Source organism: Denticeps clupeoides, chromosome 2 (genome assembly GCF_900700375.1).
Source record: "Denticeps clupeoides chromosome 2, fDenClu1.1, whole genome shotgun sequence".
In the NCBI taxonomy this organism is placed as follows: Eukaryota; Metazoa; Chordata; class Actinopteri; order Clupeiformes; family Denticipitidae; genus Denticeps; species Denticeps clupeoides.
Window position 1 is genome coordinate 15,975,517 of NC_041708.1, and position 16,233 is coordinate 15,991,749.

Sequence of the window (16,233 nt, forward strand, 5' to 3'; positions counted from 1 at the left end):
CCAGCTTGCTTTTTAAGCCATGTACTGTCGTGGCAAGGGTCTGGGGGCACACGTGCAGGTGCATAGCCTGGAGGGGAGACTGGAAGTGGGGAAGACACAAAGTGTCGGCCTTTGAAATACCAGAAGGACATAGCAGGTGAGGGAGAACGGGGCCAGGCGAGAGTTTACATTGGCATTTGGGCTGTCAGAGGATGAGGCAAGAAATATCCAAAAGAATGGTCAAAGAAAATTAATTTCGAGCTGCACAGAGGGCAAAACCTAAAATGAGTGGGCGACCAAGATGACCACCAGCGTTTGGATGTCCCCTCGAGCATCTGCGTGCTTCCTAGGGTGCTGGTGGTGAGATATGTAGCTAATGTTGTCTACTTCTGACAACTGCAGAAAAATGGCATTATATGTAATAACTCATTCAAATTTGATTTAAGGTTTTTATATTTAGGCACAAAATAATATCTGAAAACAAGTCACTTATATGACAATACATTTTATTATTACAACTACAACCAGAGGGTTTTTATGCATAACATACGTGTTTAATATGAAGGTCCTAATTCTATACCTAATACCTAATTCTATTTAATTAGAGTGCAATCCAATAAGACATTAAAGCCATGCCTTTTTACAGTGATCGATTGAATAAAATAAAATATGTTTGTTATTACTGCACTTTGAGAAGTAATGTGTGTATGAATGTAATCTGTATCTAGTAGAACTGTTGGTTGTTCTGATGTCTTAAAATGTGTGATGATCCCATTTATCCCAGTAACTCTGGCAGCAGTGGCATAAAGTGGTCTATCTACCATATTAGTTCTGACATAACTCTGCCTGTGTCAGCCAGTCCACTTTCCCATCCAGCCCCTGATAGGGCAAAAGTTCAGCACAGAAAGGATTAGGCTAAAGCTGATTCTGCATTGCGTAACTCACATCTAGTACATGAACAAAGAGCATTATCCTGTTCGGCCTTATTTTCGTCCCACTGGGCAAATGTGTGTTGCCCTCTTGTCTTATTCTGAGTTTGTTTCATGTATCAGTGTTCTCATTTGACTAAAGAAATATGTATTAGTCTGCATTCTGTATCTCTTTCAGTATATGTGATGTTTTTGGCTGTCTGCTACCACGCAGAACAGTGTTTTTTTTTTTTCAGATTAGCACAGCACATGCTGTTCTTGTTCACTTCCTGATGACTGAGCAACCTAACATGAACCCACCCCTCCCCCGTCTCTTTCCACATACATTAACATATGTACTAATTCATACTGTTTGTAATTATGTACACAAGACTCTAGCATGGATACATGATGCAGTTTCCTTAGTAAAACATGTACATTAACTAAGTTTCATTTCGGAATTTTATTTAGCAGTTGGGTTCTCCAAAAAAAAAGAATGTGAAGTAGTCACAGACAATCCCTACATAAGATGGGCAATGAAGGAATTTTAGCTAAATATGTATTTAGTATATGTGGCATCCAAACCTTCTGTGCCATCCAAACACACACTCATCAAATGTAATAAACCAAAAAAAATATTTAGATCATTTGCAAAGGAAAATCTTTATTACCAGTTTATTATGTGGGTTTTTTTTATCGCAATAAAATACCTTTGAACATGTTTTTATTTGTGGTCATTGGAATATTAATGTTTTCTTAAATAATTCCCACAAACATATTTTATATGGTGCCATACCATGCATCCTTATCATTCTATCATTGTAGAATAACCTGCAAGTGGAATATTTTGGACATGCACAGTTATAAGAGGCCTGCTGAAAAGTATTCCACCAGGAGATCAAGAATCACCCAATTTGTGATATGATTTATGTAAGGATTGATTTTGTCCAAAACAACCAAGCCACATTACAGCATTGAAAGTTCTGCCAAACTTCACATTAACCTTATATCTTTGCTTTTAAATATTTGTTCCTGTGCTCTAAAAACATAATGAATCGAGTATTATACTTTAAATGTACAGTACTGTACTGTAACCATAAATCTACTTTTAATATTCATTTTACTCAATTATAACTTATCAAATTTCCACCTAGTGAATTCTTTAGAAATAAATAAAAATTGAATTTAGTTGTGAGCAGTGGCCAGCCTTGACAGGTGCCGTGGGGGACGGTTCTTTGCTCAGTGGAACCTTGGGGTTTCAAGACACGAACCGTCAACCTTGCGATTACGGGCCTGTTTCCTTACCCACTAGGCCACCTCTGCCTCAAAAGACCCTTCATCAAACAAAGCCTATATGTGGGCAAACTTTTCCATTAGAAGATGAGCTGCATACATTCAACAGATTTTCTAATATGAGATACAGACACAATCTCCTCCATCGCAGTATCTGAACTGGAGCACTAGAGGGCAGTGTAGTAGTGCTGTTCTGAGAGCTCACATTTACATTTACGGCATTTATCAGACGACTTACAATCAGTAGTTTATCCAGAGCGACTTACAATCAGTAGTTTCAGGGGACAGTCCCCCTGGAGCAACTTAGGGTTAAGTGTCTTGCTCAGGGACACAATGGTAGTAAGTGGGATTTGAACCTGGGTCTTCTGGTTCATAGGCGACTGTGTTACCCACTAGGCTACTACCACCCCACCCCAGCTTCCTGACCAAAAAAAAATCGATGCCGTTAACGCTGAGGATGGAGATGCCAGGCCTAGTACTGTGTTAATGGATGTGGCGAGAGAGGAGTAGAAGTAGAAGAAAGTTTGTAAAATAATAAAACAATATCAGACTACACTACTCATGTCAGATACATATACATTTCAATTGATGCTTCACACTCCCTATAGGTAGTAATAAATTAGTCTTTATAGTATTTTCCCTATCCAAAAATATTCTAAAACGTTTGAGGTAAATTTCTATCAAGGTCTGGCAACATGCGCCCGGCGCCTCGTGAACTGCAGGCGCATGCGCAGTAAGGCACACCTATAGCGTCGCTGTCAGTACCGGACTGCACGGTGAGGTGGTGTTGTGTATTCTGAGCAACTGGGTGCGGTTCTGTGGCGTCCATGTACAGTAATATTCTCGGAAAAATAACCTACACTGTAGCTGAGATGGCAGGTTAGCAGCGTTAGTTAGTTAGCTTTGGTCTGGATGTGTGTGCTGCTAACACGATTGTGACATGTTTAAATCATACTTCATGTAATTCATCGTAATCTGTTTTTTTTTTTTTTTTCATCAGATGGGCGTCTTTTTTAATCTTTTTTTTATCTTTTGAATCAGATATATGGTCTGCAGACTCTTACCAACAGTGGCAGCGGTTTTACTGACACTTCCTGCGAAAAGCACAGTGTCAATCAGTAAATAAATACAAGCAATGAAAGTGGAACATTTTTATTTGTATATGCTGTTTATGTGTGCAGGTGGGAGGTTGCGGTGTCAGTAGTGCACATTTGTGTGTACCCTAGAGCATCATGGGAGGTGAGTGTGTGTATGGGCTGAAGCCAGGGCCTTTAATGCAGGGTTGCCAACTTTGCTTAGTTTGCTGGAGTGCGAGACATAATGTCTACTCAGGCCCATACTCATGTGCGTTTTTAGTCGTTTGTAACCTCACTAGTCACCCCGAAACTAGCCAGCTCTTGAAAGAGATCCAAGATTTTAGCATCAGTCTCAGCAGATACATGAGACTTAGCAACTTTTATTATTATTATTATTATTATGTGCATTTTATTAACAACACTGCACATCACCTGTTTGTGTTGTGTTGGCATTTATATTGTTATTTTGGAAGCAGCTTAAGATTGTTTTGGCTTATCCTTTTCCCCAATTTTTCTGGAAATGTTAAACCTGTTCATTATGTGTGATTTTTCTTTTGTTCTTGTTTGTTCTAGATCCCACCGTGCACAGAGATTGTCCACTGGACTGCAAAGTCTATGTTGGCAATCTTGGAAACAGTGGGAATAAAACTGAGCTGGAAAGGGCATTTGGTTATTATGGCCCCCTACGCAGTGTCTGGGTGGCCCGAAACCCCCCTGGCTTTGCCTTTGTGGAGTTTGAGGACCCCAGAGATGCCACCGATGCTGTGAGGGAGCTGGATGGGAGGTGAAAATAATTTCACTATATAAAGTTATAGTTACAGTATATATAGTTATGCATTCAATTGATCTTAAGTTCATTAAATGGAAGATATTATTTTAGACTAATATCATTCCTCATATCATTTATTTCGTCACTTGTCCCTGCATGCAGCACATGTGGAGGTTTGCTCCTTTTCACCTTTTTTGTGAACGCTGTCACCGTATCCCAAAATCACAATGGAGATGTAAAGATTAAAAATGAGCTTTCGTGGGCTTGGCCTGAATTGCAGTGGGCACTTTTTTTTAGGACACTGTGTGGTTGCCGTGTAAGAGTTGAGATGTCCAATGGGGAGAAACGCTCCAGGAACAGAGGACCGCCGCCATCTTGGGGCCGGCGTCCACGGGATGACTACAGGCGCCGTAGTCCACCCCCCCGAAAACGGTAACATCTTTTGTCTTTATGTTTCTTGTCACTTCTGGGTCCATAGACTGGGCTAACATACCTGAAACAAATTAGCCAGCCAGTTCTGACCTGATATGGAACATCTTTTGAAAGTGAACTATTGGCCAGAATCAAAGTGTCCAGAAAAACTTCAGTTACTTCATCAAATTGATTGAAGTTTCCGGTTGTAACAAATTTGTCAGCGTATTTTCTGGAATGCCCCATATCATGGCCTTATCACACATTCACTGCAGTATAATCCATGATTATAGTCATTACTATTCATCGCCTGGTGTTAAGTGCAGCAGACATGGGTGTGAGATTCATCTTGTATTTGTTGTTTTCTTATTTTTTGTTTTGAATCTGTATATATTAATGAAAATACCCCCCCTTACAGAGACATCATCATGCCTCTTCACCCTCAACTAGTCTCCCATCATGTGACTGCTGACCGCTGTGTCCCGAAATCAGCTCACATGACCCAAGCATGGCCTATCGCCATCGTCTCCTGAGCATCCCTCTTCCTCCTCTTCCTTCTCCAACGTTAACCTGCAAACGGGGCGCCCTCAAATTCACAGCAGCCTCAGCCAATCAGCGTTGTAGCTTCCCCAAAATGTCTTCACAGCCTGCAGCCCTCAGCTTACCAGTCAGGCAACTTATACAGGCCTGCCCACTCATCCCAGTCAACAAAATTAACAGTAGCAGCGCTCTGACATTTCTGCCACAAATTCTACCCATCTGATGGTCAGAGCAGGCTTCTTGCATCATATCCACTATAGGTTGTTGAAAATCCCAAAACTCGTAAGTTCTGTTTTTTTTTTATTTTGATCCCATATTTTTAATCAATTTAAAACAGGTCTAACTATTTTGTGTGAAGTACTAGTTGTTTAACCAAAAGAATATTCCCCTCTAATGGAATGTCATGTTAGATTGACAGAATTGAATAATACTGGGTCTGCCCACAGTCTGGTAGTTTGTTGCACTCCTCTTTGAAACCGAACCTGTTCACAGGATTTACTGAACCTGATCACAGAAGTACTGCTTCAGGCGATGGTCTGAGGTGTAGGTGACAGGACAGATGTAGATGACATTTCTCTCTGGCAACAATAAAATGGATGTCCTGCCTCCCTCAGGTAGCAGAGAACTGAGGATTGCTTACAATGTCTGTAACATTTTCTATTTGTTTTTCAACATTACCATCACTGTAGCTCGCCAAAGAGGAGGAGTTTCAGTCGCAGCCGTAGTAGGTAAGCGACACCACCACCAGGTGTCTTGTTGAAACTTCACATAAGTTGTGGCTTTTACAGTAAATCTGGAAAGTATTCACAGTAAATCACTTTCACATTTTGTTCATGTTGTTGTATTACAGCCTTATTCCAAAATGGATTGTATGGAGTTTTTCTACACAATTCTACACACAACACCCCATAAAATGTATATGCTGTATTGTGCAGTATTCACAGCCTTTGCTTTTGTCAATGCACCTTTGGCAGCAATTACAGCCTCAAGTCTTTTTGAATATGATGCCACAAGCTTGCCACACCTATTCCAGCGTCATCAGGTTGGATGGGAACTGTTGGAGCACAGGCAGGGGCCGCTTCCTTAACCGCTAGGCCAACACTGCCCCACGAACCATCAGGTTCTTGGTCACCTGCCTGACTAAAGCCCTCCTCCCCCCCGATAGGTGGTTGGCCAGCTATCGGGGGGAACACTGCCCCAAGAACCATCAGGTTCTTGGTCACCTGCCTGACTAAAACCCTCCTCCCCCCGTAGGTAGGTAGGTAGGTAGGTAGGTGGCCGGCTAGCTATAAAAAAAATGTAAAAATTAAAAAAAGAATCCTGGTGGTTTTGAACATCTTCCACTTACAGATGGATCAAAGCAGCAGAAATATTTTCTGTAACCATCCAAAGATTTGTGCATTTATATTTACAGCATTTATCAGACGCCCTTATCCAGAGCGACTTACAATCAGTAGTTACAGGGACAGACCCCCTGGAGCAATTTAGGGTCAAGTGTCTTGCTCTGGGACACAATGGTAGTAAGTAGGATTTGAACCTGGGTCTTGTTACCCACTAGGCTACTTTCAGTGGTCTACGGACAACATTTATTTCTTATATAGCCACCCTTCTGCACACAAGGAAAAACTCCACACAAAAACAATTGGGAAGGAGTGATACAGAGAGGGACACCCTTCCAGGGTAGAGTGAGCCTGCAAATGGTGTCAGTGCAGGGTTTGGGCTTGTCCAATAAGAGAAAAAGGCCAACAGTTGTAGAGGTGGAGAAGTCTAAAATGTAGTCCAGTGTCATGGTGTACATTTCGTGTCCATGATGATGCTACTGGTCCATTTGAAAATCCCGAAGCTTTAGTTGTTATGGTGGTGGGGGCTGTGGTGACCCTCTGTAGTCCTCATTTGGCACTTGCCAGGAACCAGGATTTATCTGCTGGTCCCTTCACTGGAGTCTGTGCGCTGTGCCAGTAGTCTGTTCACTTTATTCAGTGTCTCGGAGAGAACAAACAGTGTATGGGACTTTAACAGAAGGCCAGAGAAAACAGTTGTGCTTTCAGTTTAGATTTAAACACTGAGACTGTGTCTGAGTCCCGGACGCTGTTCCACAACTTTATGAGAAGGATCTGCTTCCAGCTGTGACCTTCTGTACTTTGGGTACCAGTAGTGACCCCGCACACGTTGATTGCAGGGGACGTGGAGGGTCTTAAATCACTAAAAGTTCACTCAGGTACAGCAGGACGAGACCATTTAGAGCTTTATTGGTAAAAAGTAGGATTTTATAGTCAATCCTAAAGGTGATGGGTAGCCAGTGCAGTGATTGTAAGATGTGGGGGGATGTGGTCAAATTTCCTAGTTCTAGTTAGAACTCTGGCTGCAGCATTCTGAACTAGCTGGAGTTTACTCATGCTCCTACTAGAGCATCCTGACAGTAGTGCATTGCAGTAATCTAACCTTGATGTGATAAAGGCATGGACCAGCTTTTCTGCATTGTGCATTGTGTTGATATTTCTTATTTTTGCAATATTTCTAAGGTGAAAGAATGCTATCCTAGTATCAATGAGGATGCCTAGATCCTTTACTTCAGTACTTGGTGAGATAGAAAGGCTGTGATGTAGAAAGGTTATGATGTAGTCAGCCATCTTATTTCTGGCTTCTTGATACCCAAGTACAAGAACTTCTTTCTTATCCGGGTTTAACAGAAGAAAGTTGGTGAGCATCCACTGTCTAATGTCCTTCAGACAATTCTCCATTCTGTTCAGTTGCTGCCTCTCATCTGGCATTGCTGATAAATACAATTGGGTATCATCAGCGTAGCAATGAAAGCTAATACCGTGTTTGTGAATGACGTCACCTAAAGGTAAGATGTATAAGGAAAATAGCAATGGACCTAGGACAGAACCTTGTGGAACACCAAACTCTACTTTACTATATGAAGACAAATCACCATTCATTTCCACAAACTGATACCGATCGGTCAGATATGATCTGAACCATACAAGGGTTAGGATTCCCTTAATCCTAACAACATTCTCTAACCTGTCAAGGAGAATAGTGTGATCAATAGTGTCAAACGCTGCACTCAGGTCAGATTAATTTATCTGACATTGTTTTAGCCAGTTCAAGCATCTCTATAAAATTATCTATAATTATTTCCGACTGCCGTAGCCGGATGTCGTTAGTGCTGACATGAATCAATATACTGGAATATCTAAGGCAATTTTTTGCCAGTGCTTTTACATTTGCGTGCATGTCGGGCACTCTGGCTCCAGGAAAACACAAGATTTTATTTGCTGGTGCCGCTATCCTCATGTTTCTTACTATGGAGTCCCCTATGACTAGAGCCGGTGGTTTGTGGGACTCAGCGGATGCCTCGCTGAGGGGGTACAAGCGGTTCTGAACGTGAACCAGTGAGTGGCAGCCTGTCGGTGAGGGAAACAACTCATTTGACTTCATGCTTGGTTTGTGCTCTGACATGAACAGTCTAGTGTGGGACCTTATATAGACAGGTGTGTTCCTTTCCAAATTAGGTTAGTAAACACATTGTCATTATGAGGTGTTATGTGTGAATTCTTCTGAGGGAATAAATGATTTTAATCAATTTTGGAAAAAGGCTGTAACATAAACTATTAAAAGGTGACTCAAGAATTTTTAAATATACAAATATAGTATACTGAAGTATCAAAAATGATGACCACAAAGACTGCTACTTCTGTTTAAGAAGTCCACATCCAAGTGGATGTGGACTAAAAAATCTTATTTACCTGCTTAAGCTGTTATACATGATTTTGTATTTCTCAGCATCAGAATGGATCATAGCCTATTTTATCCTTTACAAATAAGCTCAGTCATTTATAATGCAGGTATGACCTGAGCAGAAAAATGTCTTCAGAAAAGTATGACTCATCACCCTTGCATTTGCAGATCTCCTTCCAAAGATAGGAAGAGAGAGAGATCGATCTCCAAGGACAGGAACCGCAAAACTTCAAGATCCTTCTCCAGGTCCAAGAGGTAAGAGTAAGAATAAGATTTTGTAATAAGAATTCGATTTGAGATTACCTTTTATATCCCATGTTGCTGTTGTTTTCAGTCGTTCCAGGTCCAATGAGGGGAAATGAGAAGGTTGCAGGATGAAGACAAAGTGAATGTTCTTTTCATCAGAGTCCTGTTTTGTGTGTATATTAGTAAATGAGAGAGACTGAACGATTGTGTGTGTGTGTGTGTAATGCCTTAATAGATATTCTTTCAACTTGGTATAATTTCAGCTGAATGACAGGCTTCAGTAGTATCATTATGGTTTATGTCCATCTTCTAAACAATAAACATCACCTATCAGCCAACAAGGTGCCAAGCATAATTTTAAACCTGGACACTGGGAGTTTCTTTGTCCACCTCCTTTGTCATTTAGGTTTTTTGCATCTGCTACTATAAGCTTACTATAATTCTGTCTGTGACTTTATTTCCTTAATAAATGTTTTTCTTGGACTGTAAATGTGTTTGATATATTAAAAACAAAACTCAGCACCAAATTCTTGAGAGAGGATTGAGCCTTGTCCAGTTTATGCAACAGACTGGTGTTGCCAGCAGGGTGGAAGGCTCCATTGTGCCACTGCAAAAGCTCCACATCCTACTGTTCAGACTGATGTGTGGTCTGTTTACAGTGATTGTCAAACCTGTTTTTTTTTTTTATTACAACATTTTGAGCTGCCAGCCTGGCAAAAACATTTTAAGGCTATTAACAGTCACCTGAGCTTCATTACGGGCGGCTGAAAACCCCATTCTCACAGTTGCACTCATTGAAACACATGGCTTTAGACAACAGCACTTGCTGCAATCTGCCGAAACTCTGAATGCCACGGAAGTCCTTTGCAACAGAGGAGCTGCGAGAGATGATCTAGCGGTACTGTAAAATTCAACATCCTCTAATGTTGCTGCTGCAGTAAACAGGAACAGTTTTTTTCTGACTTCACGCTTACTCACAGTTTCCGTGCAAGCAAGTAAGAGCTGTTAACAGCACAGGAAACACAAAACCAAGATGATGGTTTCTAGCCGCTCAGGGCTTAATAGATGCACATGACTGATGAGCCTGTCAGTTTGGGGACAAGGCTTTGTTAAGACACTGGGAGAAGGTTTGAAGCTTGTTGTGACTTAAGGTAAGGTACTGTATCAATGTGTGTCAAGGTTTATGTAGGGCTGTGTTGTGCTGCTTGCCTTATTTATTGTCCACTGCATCTACTATTTTCTTCGAAATAAAAAAGCATCTTTGATCAAGTACTATGACAGATACTATTTTCCTTATATTCCACATATATACATTTATGATCAGTGCAGATTATAAATTGAATTTAATGTGTGGGCTGTATTAACAGAAAATGCTTGTTGCTGTTCAAAGTTTATACACTGGTTGGAGGAAGCAGCAAATGCCTCATAACTGAATGCAGATTTTTTAACAGTTTTTTATAGTTTATTGCTGCTTAATCACAAGAGGAAGTGAGTGTATTCAGTGGTTATGGTTTTGTTTCATTTAATTCTAAATATGAAAAGTACTCATGTATTCCCACATAAACAAAGTCCTGCATTTATACAAGAATTAATTTATAATGCAGAATGACTTCTGTGAAGGCTTTTCATAAGGTTTAGCAGTTCTTTACCATTCTTCCAGAAGAGCATTTGTGGGGCCAGACAATGTTGGATAAGAAGGCTTGACTCAGGCTTATATGCTCTACTTCATACCAAAGGTGTTCTGTTGGATTGGCTCTGTACAGGCCATTCAAGTTCCTTCACACCAAACTTGAACATCCATGTCTTTATGGACATTAGAGCGCTGGTGCACAGGCCTGTTTGAACAGGAAAGGTTTATTCCCAAACTGTTTCCACAAAGTTGTGAGCATAAAATTGTTCAAAATATCTTAGTATGGTGAGGCATTCAATGTTTTTTCCTGGAACTAAGGTCAACCCCTGAAAACCAACCATACACCATACAACCTGTAAACCAAGCTTTACATTTGGCACAATGCATTTAGACACGTACAGTTTTCCAGGTCTCCACCAAATCCAGGCATAGAAACCCATTTCATTAAGCTCTCTACACACTCTTCTGAAGGCCATTTAAAGTTATGAGTTATTGCCTTTGCACATTGCATGCACTGACCTTGCTCTGTTGTTTTAAGTGACCTACCAATTCATTGCTGTTGCTGGCATCTTATCACAGCACCATGCTGAAAGTGACCCATTCTATCACAAATGCTTTTGGAAATATAATGTGTATTTAACATTCCAACCTCTTTTGATAAAGAATTGAACAGAAATTCTATAATTTTCTATTAACTATAGATTTCAGACAGATTCCTTCATTAAATCATCTTCACATTTTGATAGAAAGGTTATTGACTGCAGGCTGATTGGTGCACTGAATCCACTCTAAAGTAGCCTTGTTTCCGCAAGTATGGTTCATGGTTCTACTTCTTAAGAGCTGTATTTGGTCTCACCACAGTAATTGTACAAATTTGCTGCCATCATCAATCTTTTGTCAGTCCAAAGCACATCTTTCTAGAAAATTTGGGTATTTGGTAGTGTAGTTTTCAGATAATTAAGTCTTAAAGTATTAAGTAAGCATTAGAGAGTGATTTAGATCTTGATATGATGAGACCACACACTTCAAAAATTCAGCACTTAATATAGAACACATAATTTTATGGATTTTGAGGTATAATATGTGTATATGTGTGATTACATGCATCTTTGTTTTATTGGGATGTGACACTAAACTTTGTTTTATTGGGATGGGCCACTGGGCCGCAGGTGCTGGTGCAACTGATTAATGGGTCCTGATCACTTCAAGCTGGTGCCAATTAAGCATGAGTGATAAGGACCCATTCAAAGAGTGCATGCAGCAACAAGGAAGTGCTGCAGCATTAATAAAAAATTAATAAATTAATAAAAAAAATATTAAATTACTACTCAGCTACCAAAATAATACCTTTGTGGAAACCCTAAACCAGAGTTTTTTAACAGGGAGATCACAACTTCCTCCAACTTACTACCTGTTTTATGTTGTACTACCCCTATTTCTGCTTTAACCACTAGCCTTCAGTTTAGTCTGCCTTTTTTGGATATTGTTGTTTGTTGTTTTGGGTGCTGCCACTCTTTCTATGACTAAAAATGACTAATGCTTAATGTAAAGAATTTCCTAATACAAGTGAAGAGCAGAATGTACACATTGCAGGGTGCTTATCCTGTCTTTGTGGTGCTCTCTTTTGTTTTAGGACTTTTTACCACATAATTTTTGCTATTTTTTCTTTAATCTTTAAACAGGATTTGTAATGAGGATTTTGTACTTAGAAACCACATAGGAAATGACGACAGAATAGATTTAATAGAGTGCAATGGCTAAATCAAAATCCAGCTTTTCAAAATCAGGATAATCAGATCTCTATGCATACTTGTACATTCTGTAAACCTCAGATGTTGGCCAATAACTTGGTGCAGCACAGTTATGTGTGTCTGATCAGTGGCTGACATCTGTAAATGGTGTAAAATCATTTATACAGAGCAACTTAAAATAGTTACTACCACCCTAGTGGGTGGCACACTTGCTCATGAACCAGAAGACCATAAAGTCAAATGTTCAAACCCCACTGTTTGTAAGTCCTTCTAGATATAAAAGTCTGATATATGACACTCATCTAATTAACCCAGGCGTCTCAAACTGAAATAAACTGGGGGCCGCAGGAGACAGAGTCTGAGTGAGGTTGGGTCAGGTATACCACAATAAAAAAGCTTTGAATCTTCAATCTAAAAAAATTTAATCTTCTCGTGAGACTTTGTTAGTAACGTTATTACTAACAATTCTTTCATTTCAATAGGTTCTTCTGAACATAAACTGTCCTGAATATGAATGAAATACTGAAGAACATGAACTGTTCTTCTGAACATGGCTTCTCTTACTTCTAACTTCTTTGGGTCATTTCTGTTTTTCTCTCTCAACAACTGCATGGAGGATAATGAACTGCTTGGTAGCAATCCCAATCCTTATTTGTGCTTGCTGTTCATGTCTTTTATTATTGCATGAATACCATGACATTTATTTCTGGTAGAAAGTTCCAGAATAGTGAGCGGAAGACTAGGCGACTGCTACCGGATTGTTCCTTTTCCGATGGGACAGTGAGACACAATTATGTATTTTTTATACAAAAACCATGGTATAAAGTTCATTAGTGGCATTATTTTTAATTATGGAATTAGTGGTACATCCTAGCCAACAGCAATGTTCTGTTGACTTTTTAACCAAGGTGGGTACGCTCCAGGTTGAAACCTGACACTGAAATGGGATGGCGGATGGGAGCTATAGCTGAGTGGCCCTATTGGAGGTCCACTCCCCTTGGTGACATTGTTAATGGAACATCGGTGTTGGTCATTAATCTGATCATTTATTTGCAGATTCATCATTATAATGATGAATCAGCCTATTCAACTGATGAAAAAAATATGCTGAATCCAACATGATTTCATCCAACTGTAAGTCAATCATGCTTTTTTTCAAACACAGTAAGAAGTAGTAATTCTATGATGGTGTTACATGGGTGCTCCATTGTTGTGAAATTTTTGTCTGCTTGCACAAAAAAGGAACTAATGCAGTATCATTAGCAAGTGTCATTTGGGAAAAACAAGTGATTTTTACTCTCTTTTCAGTATTTTTTTCATCGAAAACTAATTTAAAAATCATATAAAACTCGGCAACTATATTAACATTAAACTTTTATATTGTCCGGCAGTCCACAAAATATCATCCTGCAGGCCGTGATTTTGAGACGCCTGAATTAACCCATTTGCAGAGGGTGCATATGCCTGTGCATATGCCTATATTTACCATTAATCTTAATGATGCTGCACCATCATCCCAGTCCTTAAGAAACCCAAAAGAATAACAGAATTGAAAGGCATGATGCTGTGATGGCTGTGGTCATGAAATCCTTTGAATGTCTGATGTTGGCCCATTTGAAGAATATTAAATGCCTGTTGGAGCCCCAGCAGTTAGGTTGGTATATGATGCAGTAAACAGCAAACTGTCAGTGGATCACCAGCTTCTTGGCATGTAGGGAACAGCAGCTGAGGGTGGGGGAGATCGTTTCTGATGGACTGTCAGCACGGATGCTCCTCAGGAATATGTGCGCCCCTCAATGCTTTTCACACAAAAACAGAACCTCCATGGACCCATAGTCATTGGACTCACAGTCATTGGACTCATTCAAAATGGTAACAAGTCTGTGTTTTGAGTGGCTGGTACTTTGTACAGTTAGAACAAGGGGAGGGCTTTCCTCAGCCTCTGCAGGAAGTAGAGATGCTGCTGGGGTTTTTTGGCTGTTGAGCTGGTGTTGAGAGGCCAGGAGAGGATCTCCTCTAGGTGAACAGAGTAGAGCTTCTTGACGATCTCTACACAAGTGCCATTGCTGTTCATTGGAGAGTGGTCCCTCCATTCTCTTCTGTAGTCAGCAATCATCAAATTCATACAACAAAAGAGACAGGACATGAAGGAAAATCAAAACACAACATACCATAACATAACATACAAGAACCAACAGGGACATGAGAGAACAACTGAAAGATAAAGGACTCACACTCCTGTCAACCTGCTTCACCTAGCTTATCCAGGTAAGCTGAGGCATGACATATTCCCAATGGGCTCAACCCCCAAAATGCCGCCCAAAACGGGGCGGTGGAGAATGCTCTAGTGAGCATGGGTGGTGGGAGATGGATGGTGGATGGTGGGAGCTCTTGGTGACGTAAAGTCACAGACAAACCAGGACAATGTGGACCCAGGCACTCAGGCAGCTCCACTTGGTGCGTCATGGATGGAGGGAGGCCTGGGCACCCAGGCTGTTCCCCTTCAGCAATGGAGACGGGCCCGGCCTCTCTGCACACTCCCTCCCGGGAGGTGGATCCTGGCAATCAGTGTGCTCCTGTTGTCTCTAACCTGGAGGTGTGTTGGAAGCCAGAATGCCTCCTCATCGGTGTAGTTATCGTCTTGTGCATCCTCCCAATGCTGCACCCACGGGAGTTATCACTCCCACTCCACGTGGCTCCCTCGCCGCTGCATGATCCACTTCCATGGATGGCACTCTGATAGGGGAAGTGAGGTGCCACTGAGCAAAGCTCCGTCCCCACACACTGCTCCCCGGGCGCCTGTCATGGCTGCCCACTGCTCACTCAGGGTGATGGGTTAAATGCAGAGGACAAATTTCACTGTGTGCACCATGTGCTGTGCTGCTGTGTATCACATGTGACAATCAATTCACTTCACTCACTGATCTGTGCCAGAGTCCACTCTTATTACGACCAGGGGAACACTCACCCCTGGATCTCGATGCCTACACTGATTCTGTTGGTGGCACATTTTTCTGTAGGTCGGTTCTTCTGTCATGGTACAAAAGGAGCAGGCACCAGTTCACGACATCAGGGACAGAAGGGGGTTTTAATAAATTAAAACAAAAAATGTCATGATGACCAGTAACATAGTGACAGGACATAAAGGTAAATCAAAACGCAATGTAACAGTGCCTTAGCAACATACAAGATGTTCAGTGGAGAGGGGTCCCTCCTTTCCCTTCTGAAGTCATCAAGCATCATTTGTTTTGTCCACGAGGGTCCATGAGGGTAAATCAAAATGCAACATATAAGAGAACAATTAAAAGATTAAGAGTCACACTCCTATCAGCCTGCTTCACCTGGCTAGGTAAGCTGAGGCTTGACATTCAGCATCTCAGTTGTATCTGGACAAAGATAGGAAAAGGTTTACAGGGTCTTCTCTAAATTTGACTATGTGAAACTAAAACACAATGTTCAATGTCATACAAATGTGTTTATCTCTGCACCACATTGCTTCGACAAATAATAGCATGTCTTTGAATTCCATGATTACATGTCTAAGCTATTTTTATTCATAACTGTGTTCTTCTGAAGGTATGTTGTGGCACCAAATTTTCAGTTGCAGATCTTGTGAGTTGTGAGGTGATTACTCCATGGATTTGACTTGTTTTTTTATACAATTACACCATATAGAAACCGTTCAGTAATTTGAATTGACTAAATAAAAAAACTTGCGTTTGCTGGGACAAGAACCCAGCCACTGGGAACTCATGTGACATTTCTTGGTGTCTGTCCCAAGCCTGGGTAAATGGGGAGGGTTATGTCAGGAAGAGCATCCAGTATAGAACTGGTTAATCTTTGTGGCAACCTCTAACAGGAGCATCTAATGATGATGATGAGAATG

General features: G+C 40.8%; 2 protein-coding genes across 3 annotated transcripts in view; both read left to right on the forward strand.

The window, feature by feature from the left end:
• The first annotated feature begins 2,889 nt into the window (after positions 1 to 2,889).
• srsf3a (serine and arginine rich splicing factor 3a) lies at positions 2,890 to 9,456 on the forward strand. Of its 2 annotated transcripts, none has more exons than XM_028960828.1 (7): positions 2,890 to 2,956; positions 3,362 to 3,419; positions 3,830 to 4,040; positions 4,323 to 4,457; positions 5,666 to 5,704; positions 8,889 to 8,975; positions 9,055 to 9,456. In XM_028960828.1, the coding sequence occupies exons 2-7, from the start codon at positions 3,413 to 3,415 to the stop codon at positions 9,080 to 9,082; spliced, it is 507 nt and encodes a 168-aa protein (XP_028816661.1). In that variant the 5' UTR covers positions 2,890 to 2,956; positions 3,362 to 3,412; the 3' UTR covers positions 9,083 to 9,456. The 2 variants fall into 2 exon arrangements, with proteins under 2 accessions (XP_028816661.1, XP_028816670.1); XM_028960837.1 differs by having other exon boundaries at positions 2,924 to 3,059.
• Positions 9,457 to 9,948: 492 nt separating this feature from the next.
• rab44 (RAB44, member RAS oncogene family) overlaps positions 9,949 to 16,233 on the forward strand; it is a 33,802-nt gene continuing 27,517 nt past the window's right edge. The window contains exon 1 of the mRNA XM_028960738.1: positions 9,949 to 10,117. The gene's annotated coding sequence lies outside the window, so the exon portion shown is untranslated. The remainder of the gene's footprint in view (positions 10,118 to 16,233) is intronic.

What these genes read in the sequence shown, in the direction of transcription:
- srsf3a (XM_028960828.1), top strand. An exon ending in AGTCCACCCCCCCGAAAACG is followed by an intron (nt 4,458 to 5,665) that starts GTAACATCTTTT and finishes CCATCACTGTAG; the next exon opens with CTCGCCAAAGAGGAGGAGTT. An exon ending in TCCTTCTCCAGGTCCAAGAG is followed by an intron (nt 8,976 to 9,054) that starts GTAAGAGTAAGA and finishes TGTTGTTTTCAG; the next exon opens with TCGTTCCAGGTCCAATGAGG.